The 25644-nt window shown below is 48.6% G+C and overlaps 1 protein-coding gene and 2 non-coding genes across 8 annotated transcripts in view; 1 reads left to right on the forward strand and 2 right to left on the reverse strand.

Annotated features, from left to right (window-relative positions):
* Positions 1-18907, reverse strand: part of POLR3E (RNA polymerase III subunit E) — a 38180-nt gene extending 19273 nt beyond the window's left edge. For 2 of the 6 annotated variants that reach the window (XM_036308551.1, XM_036308546.1), the window contains exons 1-5: positions 18766-18907; positions 4841-4914; positions 3522-3572; positions 984-1061; positions 285-400 (exon numbers count right to left, since the gene is read on the reverse strand). In XM_036308551.1, coding sequence (XP_036164444.1) covers positions 285-400; positions 984-1061; positions 3522-3572; positions 4841-4876 — 281 coding nt within the window. In that variant the 5' untranslated portion in view covers positions 4877-4914; positions 18766-18907. Of the gene's footprint in view, positions 1-284; positions 401-983; positions 1062-3521; positions 3573-4840; positions 4998-15238; positions 15261-18765 lie in introns of those variants that run through there. The other 4 variants (XM_036308547.1, XM_036308549.1, XM_036308550.1 and 1 more) reach the window with 4 other exon arrangements.
* On the forward strand, positions 6879-7011 carry LOC118657243. Its single transcript, XR_004967955.1, has one exon. It is a non-coding gene; the product is annotated as a small nucleolar RNA U109 (small nucleolar RNA).
* A 156-nt stretch (positions 18908-19063) lies between the features above and the next one.
* On the reverse strand, positions 19064-19145 carry TRNAL-AAG. The gene has a single exon. It is a non-coding gene; the product is annotated as a tRNA-Leu (tRNA).
* Between the last annotated feature and the right edge of the window lie 6499 nt (positions 19146-25644).

Raw genomic sequence — 25644 nt, forward strand, 5'->3', positions numbered from 1 at the left:
GGAGCAAGCCCACAGGATAGGCTACATGTGCAGCCAGAGGGAAGCTGAGGTGACAAGCAGGGGGTGGGAGCCCCTACACCCCTCAGGGCCCTGGGAAGGACTTGAGTGGGAGGAACCACCTCGGGGAAGCCCTTTCCCAGGGGAAGGGTCTGCACCAGGCCCGCTACTCGAAGGTGGGAGGCAGGGGGCCGGAAGCCAGCTCTGGGGCACAGGCCCGACATCTGAGGCCTGAGCAGGCACACTTGGGCAGAGTGAAGCTCGAGGCCCAAAGGCCAGGGACTCACGAGGAGTAGGTGCTGGTCTCGTCTGCGCAGGTGCCATCCACATTCAGCGCGATCTGCTCCCCTTTGCTGCGGCAGTAGTTGGGGTTCAGGGTGTCGATGGCCATCTCAAGCTCTACCTGGAAGCACCAAGCACCCCCACCAGCCATGAGGTCTCCAAGGCACAGCCCTCAGGGGGCCCCCGACTGCCCCACTCTTGTTGGCCCTGCGGGGAGCAGGGCACATGTCCCATCCCAGGGGCTCAGCTTCCATCTACACCACAGGCCACAAACCCAAATTCCAACAGAAAAGGCCAGAGTGGTTTGGGGGAGGTGGGAGAGGGTCGTGTCATTTTGTCACCCCTTCCCCACAGCTCCACACACCCAGAGGCCAACAGCTGAATTAAAAATCAAGAGACTTCTCATAGAAACCTTACTTTTACTTTCTCTCAGAAAGGCAGCACAGGGCTGGACAGGCGGTTCCCAGCTGTCCTGCCCTCAGGCACTGTGGGCAGGAGTCCCCAGGCCTTTCCTTCCTGGAGGCTCCCTCCTCCAGGCCTCTCTGGAGCGGCCCACCTTCCTCAGCTTTCACGGCCCCGCAAGCGGCTGTTCTCCTCACTCTCCATTCACTGCTGAGCTCCCAGCCCCCAGCAGGACCATCCTCGCCTCCACCAGCTCCCACCAGCTCCCACCAGCCCTCCTTCCAGCGCAGAGGGCAGCTCACCTTCTGCTGCTTGGGCTTGATCCTGGCCGAGAGGTGCGGGATGTCATCGTAGGTCATCGAGGCTGGGCGCACAGGGTACTGGAGGGAAGAAGGCATCAGTGCTCCCTGCCCAGCCCCGCTCTCCACAGCCTGCCCTTCTCACTGGCTCCACCTGGCCTCCTTCCAAAGAACTGCTCAGAGGCCTCCAACTCCCACGGGCAAGCCCCAGCCTCGGGAACCCAGACCCGCACATCACCCTGTGGGCTCTGGCACCCGCAGAGCACCGCCATGGAGTCAAAAGGGAGGTCGTCCAAGGGAGCCAAGAGGGAAAACAAGACTGGCCACGTGCCGCTCACGGCCGAAGCTGGGCGAGGCCACGCGGAACGCACCGCCGCAGTCTGTCCTGCTCTGGAGGGACTCTCCCGGAACGGAAAGATGAAGACAGAGGAGGGAGCTGTCTGCCACTGACCTCAGCGAGCCCCCTGGGCCGCAGCGTCGCCACGTGTGACGTTATTTTTATGTCACACCTTAAGGTACTGCTCTGAACACACTAGGGCCATGGTCGGCAAAGTGGGGCTCGCAAGCCACATGCGGCTCTTTAGGCCCTTGAGTGTGGCTCTTCCACAAAATACCGACTTCTGAGCATGGGCCACGAAGTTTCAATCGCACTGTACATGCACGCCTGCACGTGGTATTTTGTGGAAGAGCCACACTCAAGGGGCCAAAGAGCCGCATGTGGCTCATGAGCCGCAGTTTGCCAACCACTGCACTCGGGCCATATTTCCACGTTGATCCTCACTGTCGCACTTCTCTGTCCCCCACAAACACGCTACTGAGTGAACGGCCGAGTCATGTTCGGACGCCCCCTCCGAAAGCCCCCGGCGGCCTCGCCAGCGAGCCTGGGAGCCGTGCAGTGTGAGGTGAGCGCTCCTGCGGGGCCGCGTCAGGATGGCATCTAGCCGAGGAAATGATGCTTCCTAGAAGCCGCTCTGGCAGCAGTAAGGCGCCCAGCAACGGCCCGGAAGGACGAGGTTCTGAAGGGAGGGCCCAGCCCCAAAGCTGCCAAAAGCAGAGCCTGGGGGTGCAGATGCCAGCCCTTACCCTGGCACATGCTTGCAGTGCCGCTGCTGCTGCCCTGTCCCAGGCCCCACTCCAGGCCGGCCCCGTGCACAAGTTATAGCCTCCCTGTGCCTCGTTTTATTGTATGCAACATGGGGAAAAAATACTTTAAGTAAGAACCAGATGGTCAGGAATGAAAATGGTACAAAACAGTCTGGCAGTTCCTCAAAACGATGAGCTTCCTTGTGACCCAGCAAACCCACTCCTAGGGATACAGCCCAGAGCAATGAAAACACACATCCACTCAGGCACCTGCACAGGAAGGGCACTGCAGCGTTCATTACACGTGAGCCAATACAGCACCAACTGATGCCCGGATAAACAAAACGTGCTGCGTACACACCCACACTGTGGGGCTATTCCTCCATAAAAAGGAATGAGGCGCTGATATGCCGGTGAATCTCAAAAACATCATGCCAAATCATGACAGCCAGACACGAAAAAGGCCACATATTGTGTGATTCCAGGACAGGCAAACTCATAGAGAAAGAAAATAGGTTAGCCCAGCTGGTCTGGCTCAGTGGTTGAGCATCAACCTATGAACCAGGAGGTCACACAATTCCCAGTCAGGGCACATGCCTGGGTTGTGGGTTTGATCCCCAGTAGGGGGTGTGCAGGAGAAAGCAAATCAATGATTCTCATTATTAATGTTTCTTTCTCTCTCTCTCCCTTCCTCTCTGAAATCAATGAAATATATATGTATATACACATACATATACATATATATATAAAATAGGGTGATGGTTCCCTAGGCCTGCAGGTGGGAATGGGGAGGGGGGCAAACGTCCTAAAATAAACTGTGGTGCTGGTTCACAGTCCTATGAACAGACTAAAATCCATTGCTTTATCCACTTAAATGGGGGGATCATATGCTGTGTAGATTAGATCTTAATAAAGCTGTTACAAAATTACAGTAACAATAAGCACACAGGGTTATTGTGGGATAAAATGAGATCAAGTCTTGAAGTGAGGTCAGCGCATAGTCCGTGCTCAATACTGTGAGCCACGATGTCCGGGGAGGGGCTCCGGCAGGCAGGCCTGAGCTGCTGAAGGGCCCCTGAGGCCCAGCAATATCGGTGGCGTCAACCTAGTGCCAGCTCTGCACCAGGTGGCATTCCAATCCCCATGGGGACCCTCCAAGTCGGGAATTAACACTATCACCATTTTGCAAATAGGGAAACTGAGTCACGGCGATTAAGGAACTTGCCCAAGGGCTGGCAGCTACGTGGAAACGGAGCTTTAGCCAGACCACGGCTCTGCCTCTTGGCTGTCTTGCTCTCTCACCTTGGAAATGAGAGACTATGTAACCCACCCACGAGAACGCTGAGAGCTGTCCTGTCACACTCGGAGGCCGACGGGGTTCTTGGCCCCACCCCCCACCGCACGTCCACCCCCGACCAGGACCTGCTTTCCTTCTTTACCGCCAGGCCCCACAATTACCTGAAACAGATAGAGCTTCTCCGCCAGGCTTCTGGCCAAGTACACGTCGACCTGGGGACAAGGGAAGATTTAGCCAGGAGACAGGCCCAGGGCTGCCCTGCCCGCTGGTGTGAGGGGCAGTGGCCCCAAGGCAGCCTGGGTCTGGAGGGAGAGCTCAGCCATTGCTAACACCAAAGCGAACCAGGTCTCCAATCTGGACACAGCCAGGGCCCCTCCCTCAGGCTCCCAGGGCCCTACCCAGGTTCACTGTAATGGAATAAACTGTCTTCCCTGGGGCTGCCCAGAGGAGGGCGTCCTACAGGAGGGCCAATGCTTTTCTGATGCAGATGCAGCAGGGAGGGTGCCTTCCACCACCCAGCCTGGATCCGCCTAGTGCCCTGGCCACACCGAGGGGCCTGCAAGCCCCTTGGGAGACTGCCTGGCCCAACTTTCTTCTTAACACTAACCTCCCTGCCCCACCATGCCCTGCCTGCTCCCAGCTCCTCACAGGAACCATGCACCTACTCTCCCGGCTCCAGGCCTCGAGGACTGGTGAAGGGCCCAGGCGCAGGGGAGGCGTGGTGCAGGGCCTTCTTGGTGGAGGAACAGCATGTGCAAAAGCCCAGAGTTCTAGGGTGTGTCCTCATCGGCACCGACACTCCCTCCTGCCTGAGGCTCACTGTCCTCACAGCCCCAGTGAAGTGAAGGGGAGATGGCAGACCCATTCCTTCGTTCAACAAATAATGCCACTGACTATTACGTCCAAGGACCTGAACCTGGCTTTGGGGACACGGTGAACAGAATAAACTCTGTTTTCGCTTTCGCCCGGCCGGCGTGGCTCAGTGGTTGAGCACTGACCTATGAACCAGGAGTTCATGGTTCGATTTCCAGTCAGGGCACATGCCTGGGACACGGGCTCGATCTCCAGTCAGTGACTCTCATCATTTATGTTTCTATCTCTCTCCCTCTCCCTTCCTCTCTATATTTAATAAAAATATTTCTCTCAATAAAAATGTTTTTTTAAAAACTCATAAAACTCTACTTTCTCCAAGCTTCCATTCTAGCAGAAGGAGACTTAAGTCTAGGGCTAAGTGCTGTGGCCAAGCGCAAGGCAAGGCCGAGGTAAGGGGCTAGAGGGCTAGGGTCGAGGGGCAGTGTGCAGAAGGCCACACAACCACAGGGTGGCCAGGAAAGCCACTCTGGCGCGGAGATGCCAGCAGAGACCTGGAGGGAGGGAGGGAGCCAGCCAGCCCGGCACCTGGGGAAAGAGGTCCCAGTCTGGCTGGAGGATGGGCAGAAGAAACCCAGCCCCCTGCCTGCAGCCTGGGCACAGCACTTACCTCCTGTACGACTGGGTCATCCTCTTCATTGGCCATACTAGGGGGGAGCCAGCCGTGAGGACCGCAGACTCAATCTGCAAGGGAGAGCAGAAGGCCTGGCCTGTCAGTCAGCGTCCAGCCGACACTCCACTGTGCCCATTCCGTAACAGGTGCTGCTCTGGGGGGGAGGAGCCCAAGAGACAAACAGGTGTTGATCTTCTTTCTACGTGTTTCCTGGAGTCAATAATTACAGCCAATATATAATCCATCCATCGGCACCCAAAAGAGAGAAACCACCAAACCATGGGTGCCGACGGGTGGGAGTTGCACCTGGGGGAAAGGATGACCACTCACAGTAAGAACTTGCCAGAACGGAGGCTGGCTGAGCCACAGCCATGATCACAGCACTCGGGAGGGAACTAACTGGGACGATTCAGAGAATTCTGGTCAAGATGGCGAAGCAAGAAGCAGCAATGCTCGCCATGGCCACATTACAATTACAACTAAACTACAGGACAACCACGTTTGAGAGCCACCTGAGAGCTAGCTGAGCAGAACCCCCATAACTAAGGGTAAGGATATACAAAAGAAATGATGCAGAGACTGGCAGGAGGGGCGGGGACCAAAACAGACTCGCCCCGCGCCCACATGTGGCGACAGCTCCTGTGTGCAAGTCCCCCACCTCACACCAGGCCCCCAGCCACAGCGCCAGCGCCAGGGCGAGGAGCCACCAAAACAGCTGGTTATGAAACTCAGCAGGGACCCGTGCAGGTGAGACTGGGGGCTGCTTTGAAGTGCCGAGCACAGACTCACCCAGAAACACGCGCTGTGGGCTTCAGCACTGGGTAGCAGCTCGGAACGTGCCAGGAACACAGAGGGACCTGAGCTGACTAGCGTCAGGACACGGCCTGAGGGGCAGAGCTGGGGCGGAAGTGCTGGTAGGTGCCACTGTGACGCAGGGGGTGCTAAATCTGAGCTCTCCATTAACCTGGCTAACACCTTTCACCCCATGGAGGTGTCCCACCCAACACACTCACCCAGCCAGAGCCTCGGTCAGCGGCTCCTCCACATAAGCAGCCTGCCTTCGCTCACGCTGAGGACTTTCCTGTTTTCTCAAAGGCCCACAAACCTCAAACAAGCAGCGGCTGGCCTTGGAGTGCCCTGTACCTCTTACCAAGTACCTCATGCCCGGCACAAGCAGTCAGTGGTCCCAACTTGCATTGTAACTCCCATCAGGTGGCCCAAACCTGGCATACGCTACAGCCAGTAACCAGTAACTGACTTGGAAGGTAGCTTCAACTAAAGGGCCACAGGAGCAGCACACATGGCAGCCAGTCTGGGCTCTCGGCATTGCCTCTCCCAAGTGCGCCAAACCCAGCACCAGTGGTGACCAAATGCAGATCACTTTGAAGCTTCTCCTAAGGGAACGAGCCGTCACAAATGGTGCCTACCTTGGCCGATACCACCGCCCTCCTAAGAGCCCCAGAACCAACAAACCCAGTGGCCACCTGCAGAGCACTACATAACTAGCCCCACAAACAGCACGCCCGAAGGGTGAACGCAGCACACACCAGAGCCCCGCTAAAGCAAACCCCGTTCTGTGGGGTCCACCCCTGAAAAACAGCTCACTCCCTCAAGTCACAGCCAGCCCTCAGAGCCAGTCAGCCTGAGGGCCAATCCTACCCCCGGACAGGCCAGCAGCAATCGAGGAGGGCACACACACACCCTACACAAGGGACTCCTGAAACGCCATGTCGGCGAGCAGGAAGGCTGCACCACCGGCCCCACAGGACACCTACTGCATAAGCCACTCTACCAAGCCTGGGGGAGGTCACAGAAAGAAACACAAACACAGAGAGGCAGGCAAAATAAGGCGACAAAGAAACATGTCCAAAATGAAAGAAGTCCAGGAAAAAATTAAGAAAATGGAGACAAGCAATATACTGGAGGCAGAGTTCAAAACCCTGGGTGAACGGAAGCTCAATGAACTTCGGGAAAGAGTAGGTGAACTCAGTGAGAACTTACACAAAGAGCTAGGAAATATTTTTTAAAAGTCACATTTCATGTGGAAATATGTCTGCTCCTCGTTCCTTGGGAGCAGGAAAACATCCATAACATGCTACATTAATAAAGTTCTCAGGAATGCCAACCTTACCGTAAAGGTTAAGTAGTAGTATATGTCTCCTACATAAAAACAAAAACAAAAAACAGTCAAAATTGAAGAGTACAGTATTAGAAATAAAGAATACACTAGCACAGCGGTTCTCAACCTGTGGGTCGCGACCCCTTTGGCGGTCGAACGACCCTTTCACAGGGGTCGCCTAAGACCATCCTGCATATCATATTTACATTACGATTCATAACAGTAGCAACATTACAGTTATGAAGTAGCAACGAAAATAATTTTATGGTTGGGTCACAACACGAGGAACTGTATTTAAAGGGCCAGAAGGTTGAGAATCACTGCACTAGCAGGAACCAACAGATTAGATGAAGCAGAGAATCAAATCAAATACCTTTGGAAGACAAAGTAGTAGAAAATACCAATTAAAACAGCAAAAAGAAAAAAGAATTTTTTTTAAAAAAAATGAGGATAGTTTAAGGGAACCACAACAAGAGAAACAAAATTCACATCATACAGCTCTTAGAAAAAGAGAAAGGGATTGAAAACTTCTATTTGAACAAATAATGACAGAAAACTCCCCTAACCTGGCAAAGTAAACATACAAACATACAAGCCCAGGAAGCACAGAGACTCAAACAGGATGAGTCCACACCAGGATACATCATAATTAAAATGCCAAAGGTTAAAAACAAGGAGAGAATCTTAAAAGAGGAAAGAGAAAAGCAGTTAAAGGAACTCCCATAAGACTGTCAGCTGATTTCTAAACAGAAACATCTCAGGCCAGAAGGGATTGGCATGAAATATTCAAAGTGATGAAAAGCAAAGACCTACTACCAAGATTACTCTACCCAGCAAGGCTAGAATCAAAAGACAGATAAAGAGCTTCCCTGATAAGAAAAAACTGAAGTTCATCACCATTAAACCAGTATCACAAGAAATGTTAAAGGAACTTCGTTAAGTAGAAAAGATAAAAAATACAAGTAAGAAAATATAGAAAAATGCCCACTGACAAAGGCAAACACAGTAAAATCAGTGGTCCAACCAACTATAAACCTAGTACAAAGATTAAAAGACAAAAGTAGTACAGTCATGTGTAATTACAATAAATTAAGAGAAACACACAATAGAAGCTAAAAAATAATGACCAAAGCATAAACAAAGAAAGGGAGTGTAAAAATTGTAGTGATTTTAGAATGTGTGTGAACCTAAGGGACTGTCAACTTAAAATAGGCTGCTATAAACATAGCTTGGCATATATGAAGCATGACATAACCTCAAGCCAAAAATCTGTAAGAGATATACAAGAAATAAAGAGAAAGGAATCCAAACACAAATCTACAGAAAGTCATCCTATATAATAGAAGAGAAACATGTAAATTGGCCGCCCCTCCACTATGCTCACCAGCCAATCAGGAGCGAGTATGCAAATTAACCCGACGAAGATGGTGGGCCTGTGGGCAGTGCGCACGTGCACAGGCACCAAGCAGCTGTGGGCAGGCGTCTCACCCCACCCTGCACCGGCCACTCCGGGCTGGTGAGCAGCGCGTGCCGGCGTCCCGCCCCACCCAGGCCTCTCTGGGCCTCTGGGCAGCACTCCCAGAGAGCCTCTGTGCAGGGGAGGCGGGCTGGCGGAGGGCGGCCTGTACTCCCCATATGGTGGTGGTGGCAGCCGTGAGTGCACCAAGCGGGGCCTGCAGGACAACCTGAAGTAGCACCTGCAGGCCATCAGTGCTGAGGAGTGGCTGCGCAAGTCCTGCCTCCTGGCCCAGAAAGTGCGCAATCACAGGGACAGCCACCGTGGTGGGCCAGACTGACATCCTCCTGGCCGCACCACGGGGGTTTGCAGATCTGCGAAGTCATAGGCTTCCGGTGCACACATCCTCTCCTCCTGCCCTGGCGTGCGAACGTCCCCCAACACACTGTCACCCTTGCATGCCTGCAACAGTCCTGGACCAAGGTACGTGCAAGTTCCCCCCACCCCTCCGCCGCACTTCCATCAACCCCAGCATGACCACGTGCCCCACAGGACGTGTGCAGGTCCTCTCCAACACGTTCACATCCTTTGGAGAGTGTCTGGGTGTTCTGGGTGCTGAAGGTGGGTGCCTGTGAGATGACAGTGAGAGGGCGCAGTGGTGATGCCCTGTTCCTGCAGAGGCCAGTGCTAATGCAGGTGCTGAGGCGGGAGCAGGTGTAGACAGACACACCTAGTGGGTGTGAGCAGCCCTCACTGAGGTGCCTTTGGTCAGCGTTCAAGATCAGGAACCCAGAGGCGGCGAGGAGTTCCGTCCTCTCAGTGAAACAGTGGGATAGTCGGGGCGACTGCAGAGGAGGAATGTGCACTTGGGGTGCCGGCGCCCATGAGCGAAGGCCGCCCTGATTGACCCTCGCTCACGTGGGGCCTAGCGCACTCCTGCTGGGCAACGGGTGACAGGACTGCCTGCGAAAGTGGAAAGTGGAGTGGGGAGACATGCGGGGAGTGAGCGAGGTTCCCTGTCTGGGGGTTACAAACCCACTGTTGGTTCCTTTCACTACTGACTAGAGATATACAGGGTGTATACACACTTTGAATACCTACTAATTCCAATGGGTTTAAGCATGAAAGGAAAGAAACAACAATGGAGCTGTCATCTGTTAAAAGTGTGGGCGCACCCTAACCGGTTTGGCTCAGTAGAGAGAGCGTTGGCCTGCGGACTAAAGGGTCCCAGGTTCAATTCCGGCCCCGGGCATGTACCTTGGCTGTGGGTACATCCCCAGTAGGGGGTGTGCAGGAGGCAGCTGAATCGATGTTTCTCTCTCATCGTTCTAACTCTCTATCCCTCTCCCTTCCTTTCTGTTAAAAAAAAAAATCAATAAAAAGTCAGAGGCAAAACTGGTTCTTAAAAAAAAAAAAAAGTGTGGGCACAAGCAGGCAGTCGAACATTTCCCGAGGGGTCCCAGATCGGAGAGTGTGCAGGCCAGACTGAGGGGCCCACTCCCCCCTACCCCGCACAAATTTCGTGCACTGGGCTACCAGTCAACATATAAGAGAGAGTAAGAGAATATGAAAAGAACAGAGAAGAATGACACAATTGGAAAACAATCAATAATTATTTTAAATGTACCTATCAATATTTATTTTAAATGTAATGGACTAAATGCTACAATCAAAAGACATAGGGTGGCTGAACAGATAAAAATAAAAACCAAGACCCAAACACGCTACCTGTAAGAGAACCACTTCAGATCAAAAGACACAGCAGAAGGAAAAAGATGTTTCATACAAATGAAAAATAAAAAAAGCTATGGCAGCAATACATATATCAGACAAAACTGACTTTAAAACAAGGACTGTAACAAGAGACAAAAGGTATTTCACAATGATAAAGGGATCAAAACAACAAGAGGACATAACTCTCATAAACATATATGCACCCAACGGGAAGCACCCAAATATATAAAATACTGACAGATACAAAGGGAGAGACCAACAGTAACACAGTCACATGAGGGGACTTTAAGACCCAATGACATCATGGATAGATCATTCAGACAGAAAATCAACAGGGAAACAGTGGCCTTAAATTACACATTAGGCAAAATGGACTTAATTGATATTTTTAGGACATTTCACCCAAAAGTAGCAGAATATACATTTAAGTGCACCTGAAACATTTTCCACAATAGACCATATATTAGGCCACAAAACATGTCTCAATAAATATAAGACTACTAAAATTATATCAAGCACCTTCTCCAATCACAATTGTATGAAACTAGAAATCAATTACAAGAAAACTGAAAAACACACAAACACATAGAGGCTAAATAACAAAATGCTAAACAATGAATAGGTTAACAACATCAAGGAGGACATCAAAAGATACCTTGAGACAAATGAAAATATGACAACCTACACTTATGGGACACCGCCAAGGCAATTCTAAAAGGAAAATCCATAGCCTACTTCAAGAAAAAAGAAAAATCTCAAATAAACAATCTAACCATGCACCTAAAGAACCTAAAAAAAGGGTGGGGGGGGTAGAGGGTAACGTGGGGACAAGGACACATATGTAATATCTTAATCAATAAAAAATATATTAAAAAAAGAAAAAGAAAAAAAAGAACCTAAAAAAAAAAAGAAACAAGGCCCAAAGTGAGTGGAAGGAAGGAAATAATAAAGATCAGAGTAGAAATAAATGGAATAGCCTAAAAAAATACAAAAGATCAAAGAAACCAAGAGCTAGTTCTTAGAAAAGATAAACAAAATTGATAAACCTTTACCAGACTCATCCAGGAAAAAAAGAGAGGAGATCCAAATGAATAAAATCAGAAATGACAGAGGAGACATGAAGATTGACATCACAGAAATGAAAAGGATTATAAGTAAATACTACAAACAAGAACAGAAAATGTAAACAGACTGATAACTATTACTGACAAAATCAAATCAGTAATAAAAGGAAACTCCCCACAAATGTCCTGGACCAGATGGCTTTAGAAATTTTACCAAACATTCAAAGAAAAACGAACACCTACCCTTCTCAAACTATTCCAGAAAACTGAAGAGGAGGGAAGCTCCCGAGCTCACCTTAAGAGGCCAGCATTAACCTGATTACAAAACAAGATAAAGACATTACAGCCCTGGCCGGTTTGGCTCAATGGACAGAGCATCAGCCTGCGGACTGAAGGGTCCCAGGTTTGATTCCGGTCAAGGTCATGTACCTCAGTTGCAGCTGGATCCTGGGCATATACAGGAGGCAACCAATCCATATGTCTCTCTCACACTGATGTTTCTCTCTCCCCTCCTCCTTCCCGTCCACTCTCTCTAAAAATCAATAGAAAAAATATCCTTGGGTAAGGATACAATAAATAAATAGGAAATAAAAGACAACAATTAAACAAAAGTATATACCGTGCTCATGGATAGGAAGAATTTAACAATAAAATGTCCATACTACAAATGTACATACTACCTAAAGCAATCCATAGATTCAATGCAGTTACTATCAAATGCCTGGCCAGTTTAGCCCAGTGGTTAGAGCAGGACAATCAATATGTCTCTTCTCACACTGATGTTTCTCTCTCCCCTCCTCTTCCTTCTTTCTCTCCTACTCCACCCTCCTTTTCACTCTAAGTGGGGGGGAAAATCAATGAAAAAAATATCCCCAGGTAAGAATTAAAAAAGAAAAAAATACCACTGGCGTTTTTCACAGAGCTAGGACAAATAATCCAAAAATTTATATAGGACCACAGAAGACCCTAGATACCCACAGCAATCTTGAGAAAGAACAAAGTTGGAGGTATCATGCCACCTGATATCAAACTATACTACCAAGCAACAGTAATCAAAACAGCATAGACTGCTATAAAAAGAGACACACAGATCAATGGAATAGAACAGAGACTCCAGAAATAAACCCATGCCTATATGGTCAAGTAATCTATGACTCAGGAGGCAAGAATATACAATGAGTCTACGGCCACACCACCCTGAACGCGCCCGATCTCGTCTGAAGAATATACAATGAGATAAAGACAGATTCTTCAATAAATGGTGTTGGGAAAATTAAACAGACACATGCAAAAGAATGAAACTGGACTACCTTCGTACACCATATACAAGAATAAATTCAAAATGGATCGAAGACTTAAATGTAAGACCTCAAACCATAAAACTCCTAGAAGAAAACATAGGCAGTGAACTGTTGGACATCACTCTTAGTAATATTTTTTTGGCTATGCCTCCTCAGGCAAAGGAAACAAAAGAAAAAGTAAACAAATGAGATTACATTGAATTAAAAAACTTTTGCACAGTAAATGAAACCATCAATAAAACAAAAAAACAGCCTACCCAATGGAAAAAGACATTTGCTAATGATATATCCAATAAGAGGTTAATATCCAAAACGAACTCATACAACCTACAGGGTGTATAATTTAAACTAATCACAGAGCTCTGCATCTTCGTCTGACTGGTCGGTACATAAGAGGGCACTTTAGGAGGCAAGACTGACAGGCGAGTTCCCAGGCTCCGCCCTGGGTCTGTGCTCTCTATCAGTTTGGTATAGATTTTAGTTCCATATTTGCAACTCCAAGCCCACACGGTAAAGTCTGTGTAGTCTGTCCTGGAGCTTGTTTGGCTGCACCTGAATCATAAGCTACTACAACTAGAATAAAGAATTTCCAAGCCTGCCCTAGCTGGTTTGGCTCAGTGAATAGAGCATCAGCCTATAGATAAAGGTTCCATTAGGACCAAAGGCACATGCCCGGTTGTGAGCTCAATCCCCCCCCCAGTAGGGGGCGTGCAGGAGGCAGCCAATCAATGATTATCTCTCATTATTGATGTTTCTATCTCTCTATCCCTCTCCCTTCCTCTCAGATATCAATAAAAATATATTTTTTAAAAAAGAAGAAAAGACTAAAGCCATGGATAAAATTCATGTAGTAAAAAAATAGGAATGTCCGAGCCTGGTTTAGGTGCACGGGAGTGGGTTTTGCACACAGTGGGTTTGGAGCTGACTGGGAACAATGGGGAATTACATCAGCTGTGGTTTTCACGTTGTTGGTTTTTTTCTCCCCTTTTTTTCTTGTTTATCATCTTGTGAAAGGTTTCGAAACTCAGTAATAAAAACAGTTGGTGTAAAAAATAAAAAATAAAAAAAGAACTCATACAAACTTAATACCAAAAAACAAACAGGGTGAGGGACAGGGGAAGGCTAGAAGAGGTCAATGGGGGTGGGGTGGGGAGAGAAAGAGGGACATATGGGATACTTTCAATAATAAAGATTTAAAAAAATAAAAAAAACAAACATCTAGACTTCAAACAAACCGAATTAAAAATAAATATGGGCAGAGTACCTGAATAGACATTTTTCCAAAGAGGACATACAAATAGCCAATAGACTTATGAAAGGATACTCAATGTGACTGATTATCAGAGAAATGCAAATTAAAACCACAATGAGAATGCACTTCAGACCAATGAGAATGGCTGTCATCAATAAATCAACAATTAAGTGTTGGCCAGGATGTGGAGAAAAGGGAACCCTCATGCACTGTCGAAGGCACTGCAAATTGGCACAGCCACTATGGAGACCAGTTTGGAGGCCCTTTACCCTAAAAAAATTGAAAATAGAATTACCATATGACTCAGCAATCCCACCTTCTGTGTATTTATCCAAAGAAATTCGAAACACTAATTCAAAAAGATATATACACCTGGCCAGTGTGGTTCAGTGGTTGAGTGTCAACCTATGAATCAGGAGTTCAGTTTGATTCCTGGTCAGGGCACATGCTCAGGCGGTAGCCTCAACCCCCACTAGGGGGTGTGCCGGAGGCAGCCAATCAATGATTCCCTTTCACCATTGATATTTCTCTCTCTCCATGTCCCTTCCTTTCTGAATTCAATAAAAAATATATTAAAGCCCGGCCAGGCGCTAACCAGTTTGTCTCGGTGGAACCTGCGAACTGAAGGGTCCCAGGTTCGATTCCAGTCAAGGGCATATGCCCGGGTTGCGGGCTCGATCCCCAGTGGGGGGGCATGCAGGAGGTAGCCAATCAATAATTCTCTGGCATCATTGATGTTTCTCTCTCTCTCTCTCCCCTCCTCTCTGAAATCAATAAAAAAATTAAAACATATATATATATACATATATATATACACATATATATATTTTAAAAGATACAGCCCTAGCTGGTTTGGCTCAGTGGATACAGCGTCAGCTCCACAGACGGAAAGGTCTTGGGTTAGATGCCAGGCAAGGGCACTCCACACATATTTGTTGTCTAAATAAACGAATCACAGGGATGTTATTCAATAAGGAGCTCCCAAGAGCTTCTGAGTAGAAGTCGATCTTGGTGGAGTAAAAAGCCAGACGAGCGGGAAACAGGCCACTGTGACAAGCTGGAGAAGGAAGACGGAGTGAGAACCAGTAGCCCAAACGCACAGCTTTAGGTGCCTTCTAAGACCAGACAGAGGGTCTGGATGGGAGAACCAAAGACCCCACTAATCTGCACCGGCTGCCAAGGGCCACAGATGGCAAGCATCTCCTTCCTCTCCAGCTGGCTCTGTGGACACCCGAGAAACTGGGACTCCTAGGTGTGGCCTGGGCAGCTCTCAAGATGCAATCCTTCCCAATTTCTCTGCCATTGTTGGGCTCTGCAGGCCTCTCCCTAGTCAGAGGAGCTCCTCCCTTCAGACAGGACATCTGACTGGATCAGAACAGGGGTTTTCGCCCTAGGCGGTTTGGCTCAGTGGACAGTGTTGGCCTGCGGACCTAAGGGTTCCGGGTTAGAATTTGGTCAAGGGCACATACCTTGGTTGCAGGCTCCTCCCCGGCCCGGGCCCTGGTCAGGACTCATGCAGGAGGCAATCAATAAATGCGTTTCTCTCACAGTGATATTTCTCTGTCGTTCCCTCTCTCTTCCACTCTCTCTAAAAATCAATGGAAACATATCCTCAGGTGAAGATTAAAAAAAAAAAAAACAGGGATGTTCACCTCCTGTTACCCACCATCCCATCCAACTCAGTGGCTTTCAGTTTTCAGCCTAAGACCCACAGTAAGAAATCCATTGGGGTGGTGGGGGTGGGGGTAAGAGATCGACCAAAGGACTTATATCCATGCATACGAGCATGACCAATGGACACAGACAATAAGGGGGTAGGGCCATGTGCTGGCGGAGGGGGAGGGGGGGACTGGTGGGGAGAGGTCAATGGGGGAAAAAGGAGACATATGTAAAACTTTCAACAAGAATTTTTAAAAAATCCATTTCATATAAACGACCCAGAAGATACAATCACATAAAAACAAGGTTTCACAACCATAACTGTCTACTCTATGTGAGGCAGAGATACTCTCTACCCTCGCTCATTAAAATGAAAAATGCTGGCCGGTGTGGCTCAGCGGTCAGAGTATTGGCCCCAGTACCCAGGCGTCTCTGTTAGATTCTCTGTCAATGGCAGGTTGGATCACCGGCCTGGTCAGGACAAGTGTGGAGGCAACCAATCAATGTGTCTCTCTCACATTGATGTTTCTTTTTCCCTTCCTCCTTATTTCTAAAAATCAATGAAGAAAAATCCTCTGGTGAGGATGAACAAACAAACAAAAAAGCAAAATTTAAAAAAATGCTGGTTAATATCCCAAGTTGATGTTACATCCCTCTATTATCTGGTCTTGAACTGCAATTTGAAGAGTACTGCTTCAGCAAATTTTCCTGTAGCCCCTCCTTCCTGCCTCCAATTCTCCTAGAAACAGCCAGAGCTGTCCTTGTAAATCACATCCTCTTCCTGCTGACAACCCTTAACTGTCACACAGAACAAAATCCAAACTTCCTTCCACGGCCCCTGCCTTTCATCATCCACTCACTGGACCTGCCAGCCCAGCCTGCCTCAGGACCTTTGCACATCATGTGTTCCCGGGTCTTCTCAGGCCTGGCGCCTTTTCATTAGATATCACCACCACCCCTTCCAGGAGAAGCTTGGTTCTCTGACCACCCCATCCCAAATCCCTTACAGGTCACTACCACCTCTCCCTGTTCTATTTCCTTTGTGGTTCTTCCGACAACCTGGAACTACTTCGCCTATTTGCTTATGTGTTGTCTACATTTGCACTGCAGCGGATCTCAACCTTCTGGCCCTTTAAATACAGTTCCTCATGTTGTGACCCAACCATAAAATTATTTTCATTGTTATTTCACAACTGTAATATTACTACTGTTATGAATTGTAATGTAAATATCTGATATGCGGGATGGTCTTAGGCGACCCCTGTGAAAAGATCGTTGAGAACCGCTGCACTAGAGTCTAAGCTCCATCAGGGCCACTCAGTGCTTCAACCAGCAAGTGAAGATAATCACATTTATTTAATCAAGTTGTGAACGGGATTATTCTTTCTCTCTCTCAATTTACACTGACCTCTCAACACCTAGGACAGTGCCTGGCATGAAGTATACACAATATAGTACAAAGAATGAGTGAGTGAATGAGCACATGGAGTCAGGTGGTCATAGAACCTCAACCCAGTGAGCCTAACTCAGCCCCAGCCAGAGGGCGGGACTCCTGTGCGCATGAGAACAGACAGGCTGTGGCCCAGGCGGGAGCACGCTTCCTTCCGGCCACCAGGAAAGCCAAGCTGTGCCACATCAGCAGTGGCCACCCGGGCCTCGCAGGGAAGGGTGCTGTGGCAGTGGCTCCATGGCCCTGGGTGCAGGAAGCGTCCCCGCAGTGAAAGGGACAGGGACACAGGTGGAGGAGAGGGACAGAGCAGAGGAGCCCCAGAAGGCGGGTTGGGTGTACCTATGCTGCACCTGAATCCAACCTGCCAGCCGATCAGAAAAGCAGAAGCCATCTCAAGCGCTCTCCAGCTGCTGGAGGGAGGAGAGAGGTCTCAGGGGACAGAAGACAATGAATGGAGTGCAGGGGAAAGAGCCCCAGGCAAGTCCCAAGGCCTGGCTTCTAGCTGGCTCTATGCCCCTAAGCCAGGCGGCTCCCTTTTCCGAGTCACTGGTTTCCACCGTTGAAGGCAGCGTTGGCCGGGGGGACAAGCAGCAGGGCCCTGGCCAGGGAGCTGGTCTCGGCGGGTGAGAGCCTGGTCCCCAGGCGCCAGGTCACTCCAGGTCACGTACAAGAGTCAACCAATGAACGCACGCCTAAGTGGAACAACAAATCCACGCTTTTTTCCCTCCCTCCCTCCCTCCCTCCTGCCCCCTTTTCTAATACCAATCAATCAAAAAAATTCTTTTGAAGAATTAGCCCTAAGTGAGCATCAGCCCCTTCTCTGAGGACTTCACATCTTTTCTCATTTCATCTCCGAAGTCAAGATTCCTCGTCTCCAAACAGGAGACGAGGAGACCGGGGCTCAGAGAGGGAATAACTTGCAAGGTCAGGGCGCCGGGGGACGGCAGCCGTACCGAAGCCGTTCCGGCCGATGTCACAGCGCCTTCGCATCCTTAGCTCCGGCCCCGCGCCCGCCGAGGAGCCGGCAGGACGGCGCAGCGGGCAAGGGCCCGGACTCCGGCGCCGCGCCGCGCAGGTTCAAGCCCCGCGTCTCCCGCTCAGCGCCGCGGCCGCGGGACCCGCGAGGTGCCGGCGCCCGCCACCCTTTTCACCCCCGAAACGGGGAGGAAAGCACAGGCCTCCGAGGACGCGCCGCGGGCTGAACACCGGGATGAGCGTGCCCTGGGCGCCTATCTCCGCTCGGCCATCTTTTCTCCCCTCGCCGGGGGGTCGGCCTCCCACCCCGGGGCAGAGAGGTCCGTGAGCCCATTTCACAGGTGAGAGCGGGGCCGCTGCTGACGCCTCGCTTCCTGCCCGGCGCCGACGGGAGCACAGGGCAGGCGGCCGGCTACCCTGACGGGCTGGGCGACGCTCACCGACGCGGCCTCGCCGACCGGTCACCGCGGGCCCCGTGAACGCCGGCCACGGCCCGAGAGAGCGCGGAGGCCGGGCCGAGCGCGCAGGGCGGGTCGGCTGCCGCCGGCAGACCGGTGCCCTCCCGCTGCCCTCCGGGCCGCTCGGCCCAATGGGTTTCGCCCCCCTCGCGGCGGCCAGGCCCCCACGCAGCCACGCCACGCCGGCGGGACTCCGGCCGCCTCCGGACAGGCGCTCCGGCAGGAGGCTCGGGAGGGCGCGCCAGGCGGCTGGGCCCTGAGTCACCGGCGGCCGCGGCCTCCGACTCTCGGGCGGAGGCCGGAGAGCGCGGCCGGCGGGGTCCCCCGAAGCAGGCTGCGTCCCCCCGGCGGCCCCGGCCCGTGGGCGCAGCGCGGCCTCCCGGCTCCCCAGCAGCCCAGGCCGGGCCCCGCCGCGAGGGCAGCTCACGCGCGGGCGCGGGCCCTCCTCACTCACCTCGACGCGGCCGCGCAGGCGGCGGCGGCGGCCCAGGGTCCCGAGGTCTGAGGGTGGCGGCGCCCGGCTCTCCGCTCAGGCAGCGGCCATGTTGTTGCTGGAGAAACTCCGGCGGACACGTGGGGGGAGCGGGCCGGGCTTCCACTTCCTCTTACCCACAATGCCCCGCCCCGCGCGCTCGGCCCGCCCCGCGCCGCCGCCGCATTCCCCGCCCCGCCACGCCTGGCGGCAGGGGGCGCTTTAGCTCCCGCCAAACTGCGCAAAACAGCCCCGTGAGAAGCGGCAAAAGACTAGCTCCTGGCAGCGGTGGGATTCGAACCCACGCCCCCGAAGAGACTGGAGCCTTAATCCAGCGCCTTAGACCGCTCGGCCACGCTACCCAGATGTGCCAGGTCTCTCCCCGAGGGCTACTAAATACATTTATAAGAAAATGCGATGCAATTTTACTATAATGTGTATTTTATCTGAGCGTAAAAGAAACATTTCGAAAAACTGTGGGGAACAACATGGCATTCCTCAACTATTAAAAACGTAATTACCATAGGATCCAGAAATTCCAGTTCTGGGAATATGCCATGTAGTTAAAATATCTGCTCAGATATTTAACCCCAGACTTGTTCCAAACGGGTTTTAGAGCGTAAAGCAGGTTAAGAATCTGTTCTGAGTGGGCGTTTAACCAGACGACCTTCGGTTAACCCAGGTTCGGGTAAGAATCTCAGGAGGAATGATGGATTCGGCAGTAACCGGCCTCCTCCCCCTCACACTCCCAGGGGCGCAAAGGTCTGGCACAATTAATGCGTGAATTATTGCAAAATATTAAAACTTTATGCCCCTCCGAAGAGGTAACCATTATTATCAGCTTATATGTCCTTTTGTGTCTTTTGCTGTGAATTCACATGGGTATATTCACATGGGTATATTCATATGGGTATACGGATGTATCTGTAGAAAATAGATGTTTTGTTTTTATTGAGTATGGATTTTTACATAAATATTTTCATACCATTATCTGCAATTAACTAGTTTTTCACCCTCCTATTATTTTAATATACCTATCCATGTTGATGTATATAGTTATTTAAAATACAGAAAAAATACAAAGAAAAAATAATCATCCGTAGTCTCACCACCCATTATTTTCCTATACTGTACTCTTTATTAAAAGTGACACAGGAAATGGTATGACTATGTTGTCCTTTTAAAACTCCATTAAAAATATTAGACCATTACAAATAAAAAGATCCCTTCCCCAGCATCCTCCCCTGGTTATAACTATTATCATGAATTTGATGTATGTCCTTCCAATCCATGTCCTATACTTCCATATATATATATATTTGTATATATACCCATGAACAATGTACAGTATGGTCTTTTATATGTTTTCCTTAATATCACTGTATTGCACCAATGTCATCCTGCATCTTGTTTTTCTACTCCGACATTACGTTTCTGAGGTCTGTTATGACACATACAGATCCAATTTATTCCATGCCATGAAAATGGACATTTAAGTTGTTTATAGTCAGCTGTTATATGCAAGAAAAATAAAATAATAAAAAAAGAAGGAGAAGGTGTTATATTCAAGTTTCTGGTTAATAACCAGTTGGCACACACCCTAACATTTGGGCATTCCATATTTCTCCTCTTCAGTTCCTCTTTGAGCTATTTTATTTCTCCATTAACCTTTACATAAGTGTTGATATGCAAAGATTTCACTGTATTAGGAGAGTTTGTTGCTTTTAAAGGAATTTTTTAAGTACGGAAATAGCCATGTATTGGGGATACCTGCCAGGCATGGGGGGAGCGGGCGGCGGGGGTGGTTAAAGCTAAATGAGGACTGGTCCTTGAGGTCAACAGAGGCATTGATCCAGTCCTGGTGTTTCAGGACTCGAAGGACTGTGTTTGTTTGTGAGTTGTATGCTGGGTTTTCTAAAAGGAAATACCCCCATAGTGAAAAACAGTTGCTGGAGTCTCTGCCTAATCCCATTTTCTAAGAATTCCTGACCAGCTGGGAGTGGGTGCATTCCTGCCTCCACACCAGGGCCCGAGGAAGACGGATAACTCAGGTTTGACCAATCAGATGCTCTTTTGAGAATCTGAACTGAGACATCATAAATTCCTGATTTGTTAATTTGACTGTTTTGTTGGAATTAGTCTCTGAGACTGACTGGAACAAGGGAGAAAGAACTTGGGGTGGCCACAGTCTGTGAGAGGGATTGCAGAAGGAGAGAAAGCCCACTGGAAAAAGAAGGTGATATAAAATGAAAAGATCAGAATCAGAGAAATCAAATGGTTTTCTGGCTCCCAGCTCAAGACCCTTCCCAGGGCTCAGTGGGATTCACATTCTTGCAGACATCCCTTTATCATTGTAATAAATTCCTCTTTGATGCTAAAGCTAGTGCTACCTGGTAGCTGTCAATTGTAACCAATGACCCCTTGACACTAGAGCTATTTCTGCCAGAACATTAGAGCAATTCAGGTCTGTCCCTACTAATACATACTGAATGGGATACTTAACAAGGAGTTTCTTACAGTCTTACAAGCTCCATAATTACCTGGCAGCTGTGTAATAGGGCTCAACTTTAATTGAACGTCAAACAATCCCAATTAAAAAATGAGCAAAGGACCTAAATAGACACTTCTCCAAAGTGGACATACAGATAGCTGAGAGACATATGAAAAAATGCTCAAAGTCACTGAACTTTGTTCTTTCACACAGCTGTCTGGTGACACTCAGATGAGAAGCGAATGAGCAGGAGAAGCAGAAAGTTGCGTCAGAACTCCTGGACCCACAGGCTCCCCACAGCTTTAGGGGCGCGGCGGGGAGGGGGGGGGCGGGGGGAAGGGCTGAAACCCTGCCAGCCCTTGGTGTGTCCACCTCTCTGCCCCTGGGACAGGTGGAGGAGGGGGACAGCAAACACCACAGATCAAACACTGACCACTGGTCCCCGGACCCCAATCTAGGAGTGCCAAGTGAGGAGTGTCTCCCTATCATAAGCCGTCGGCTGTGGGCAGCGAGGGTGGGCATGGGGCTCAGTTCCGGATCCCCTCCGTGCTTCACTCTCTTGTCCCTGTAAAGGGAAAACCACCCTAGACCTGGTCTGAGGCCAAATCTTACTACAGGAATCTCCTTCTGGAAAGAAATTAACATTCCTGACAAAATGCTTAAGCATTTTTCTTATGAAATTTAATAGCATTGAGATTTGTACTGGGAAACTAGTTCTCTAGCCACCCAGACGACTGTTGTTTGTCAGGTAAGAGCATAATGAACTTAAACTGGACATTCTTTTCTTTTCCTTTTTACTTAACCATTCTTTATCCTATATAATGTCTTTACCAAGATAAAGACCAAAAGAGTGGCCACCTTGTGCGGGGAGGGGCCCTGAGGGAGCTCTGGGTGCTGCAAATGTTCCAAAACTCATCAAGCACTTAAGACTGCAATTTACTTGCTGTGAGACTCATTAAAAATGATTCTTGAAAACCATTTCCCTATCAAGTATGAATCTTCGAATTAGCCTCCAGGTTAGTGCTGAAAAGGTTTCTTCAGGGCCCTTTCCTCTTCCTCCCCAAAGGGAGTCTCTCTCTGTGTGGGGGTCTGTTATTGTCTTTCCAGAAGCCTTTCCCCAGTGTGCTGTTTCCCGTTCTGATTTTTACTTGGAGGGAACATTCCTCTCTGCAGTCCTAGGGAAACTGTCGATTACAGCACCAAGAGGGAGGGCACAAAATCCAAACAGGGCCGATCAGGGCTCTGTCCTGGTCGTCTGAATCTGAACACCAGGTGACTTAGCTCAACGGCAGGGTCATGAAGAAACTTCCAGCTGGTGTACCTTCTGCTTCCTAGCGCTCCACACATTTCTGAGGCCTGATTCTTTCCATTTTACCTTCCATTCTGTAAACTTCTTCCTTCCCCCCAAGTTGCTTCTTTGCTAAAGTTAGCCAGCCTTGATTTCTGTTACCCACAACCCAGAAACCCACTCCATCACCCAGGCCTCCCCCAAAGGAACGTTGTTCTTACAGAGGAGAGAGACGCTGTAGTTGCATGCAGAGCACACACCCTGAGCGGGGTGACCAGCGCACCTTTTGCCTGTAGCAACTGCTTAGCTCAGGGGCATAAATTAGGACTCTCCCTTGTAATCAGGGGCATCTAACAACTTGTCCATTCAAAGTTCCATCTAAGTTGCCAGACCTGAATGAGGTTTGCTGTGTTGAGTCAAATCAAGGCACAGCTCCATGACTGGTAGCACACGTCCAACAATTCCTTTAAGTTTTAGCTTTGCAAACACACTGGTGTCCCCTGAGGTGCTAGTAGGTCATGGGAATAGCACATCAGTTAGCATTATGCTGGAACTCTGATGATATGTGACCTTTGAACCTCCAACTTTCCTCTTTGATGAATGAAAACGTTCTTGGCAAATGCTTTCCCTATGAGACCCCTTTAAGCCTCATTTGTAAAATAGTCACGACCATAATGAGATTTGTTGGAGAGTTAGAGATAACTATGTATGTCCAGCACAATGTCTGACATACAATATATCATGGTTTCTAAGACACATTTTTCACGTTTCCATATCTCTAAAATTGATTTGCATCTTATAATTAATGGCATATAATTTGTTGTCATTTTTATTAATACATAAACTAATTGTTTTATTTATCTGTGTTTTTAGAACAATTGTGTTTTATTTTATTTATTTTAAATATATTTTTATTGATTTCAGAGAGGGAGGGAGAGGGAGAGAGATAGAAACAATAATGATGAGAGAGGATCATTGATAAGCTGCCTCCTACACATCCCCCACTGGGGATGGAGTCCACAACCCAGACATGTGCCCTTGATCAGAATCAAACCCAGGACCCTTTAGCCCACAGGCTCACACTCTATCCACTGAGCCAAACTGGCTAGGGCATCAACTGTGTTTTAAGTTCAATAGAATAGAATACTCAATACATTAATTATTATAATGAAGTTTTAATTTATCAAATTTAATTTAATATTTTTACTTATATATTTCACATTCTTTTTTAAAAATCTGTATTGTTGAAAGCATTACATATGTCCCCCTTTTTCCCCCATCGCCCCCTCTTGCCCATCCCCACCCCCTACCCCAGGCCCTCACCATCACCACTGTCTGCACCCATGGGTTATGCATATTTGCATACATGGTCTTACTTGATTACCTCGCAATCACCCACCATCCCCCGCCTTCACTCCGAGATTCTGCACACTGTTCCATGCTTCCATGTTTCTGCATCCACTCTGTTCATTAGTTTATTTTGTTACTTAGATTCCATATATGAGTGAGATCATGCAATACTTGTCTTTCTTGGACTGGCTTATGTCACTTAGCATGATGCTCACTGATGCTCACCAGGTCCCTCCATGCTGTTTCAAAGGGTAAGAGATTCTTCTTTTTTATTTCTGCAGAGTAGTCCATGGTATAAATGTACCACAGCTTTTTTATCCACTCATCTACTGATGGGCACTTGGACTGTTTCCAGATCTTAGCTATTGTAAATTGTGCTGCTATGAACACAGGGGTGCATAAATTCTTTCTGATTGGTGTTTCAGGTTTCTTAGGATATATTCCTAGAAGTGGGATCACTGGGTCAAATGGCAGTTCCATATTTAATTTTCTGAGGAAACTTCATACTGTTTTCCATAATGGTTGCACCAGTCTGCATTCCCACCAGCAGTGTACTAGGGTTCCCTTTTCTCCACATCCTCTCCAGCACTTGTCATTTGTTGATCTGTTGATGGTAGCCATTCTGACAAGTGTGGGGTGATACCTCATTGTCATTTTAGTTTTCATCTCTCTGATGATCAGTGACTTTGAGCATTTTTTTTCCTATTAATTTTAGAGAGGAAAGGAGAGGGAGACATAGAAACATCAATGATGAGAATCACTGATTGGCTGCCTCCTGCATGCCCCCTACTGGGGATTGAGCCTGCAACCCAGGCTGGTGCCCCTGACCAGAATCAAACCCGGGACCCTTCTGTCTGCAGGCCAGCACTCTATCTACAAAGCCAAACCTGCTAGGGCGACTTTGAGCATTTTTTCATATGTCTTTTGGCCATCTGTATGTCCACTTTGGAGAAAATTTAGGTCCTTTGCTCATTTTTTAATTGGATTGACGGTCTTCCAATTAAAAACTTTTATTAAGTTGCACGATTTCCCTAGATATTTTGGATATTAACCCTTTATCCTATGTATCATTGCCAAATATGTTCTCCCATACAGTGGGTTCCCTTTTTGTGTTGTTGATGGTTTCTTTTGCTGTGCAGAAGCTTTTTATTTTGATATAGTCCCATTTATTTTCTCCTTAACTTCCTTTGCCCTGGGAGATGTATCTGTAAACATACTGCTATGAGAGATGTCTGAGATTTTGTTGCCTATGATTTCTTCTAGGACTTTTATGGTTTCCTGACTTACATTTAGGTCTTTTATCCATTTTGAGTTTATTCTTGTGTATGGTATAAGTTGGGTGTCTAGTTTCATTTTTTTTTTTTTTGCATGTATCTATCCAACTTATCCAACACTATTTTGTAAAAATATCTTTTATTGATTCCAGAGAGGAAGGGAGAGGAAGAGATAGAAACATCAATGATGAGAGAGAATCATCCTGCACACCCCTCACTGGGGATCGAGCCCACAACCCAGGCATGTGCCCTTGACTGGAATCAAACCCAGGACCCTTCAGTTCACAGGCTGATGCTCTACCCACTGAGCCAAACCAACTTTTTTTTATTTTTATTTTTTTTATTTTTATTTTTTTTATTTTTGTTGGGGCTCCATTACTCAGGCATGGCTCATTGCCCACTAGCTGGTTCAGTTTCCAGCTCCTCATACCACAGGATCCAGAAATCCCAGTCTACAT

This window comes from Myotis myotis, unplaced genomic scaffold (genome assembly GCF_014108235.1).
Source record: "Myotis myotis isolate mMyoMyo1 unplaced genomic scaffold, mMyoMyo1.p scaffold_m19_p_5, whole genome shotgun sequence".
In the NCBI taxonomy this organism is placed as follows: Eukaryota; Metazoa; Chordata; class Mammalia; order Chiroptera; family Vespertilionidae; genus Myotis; species Myotis myotis.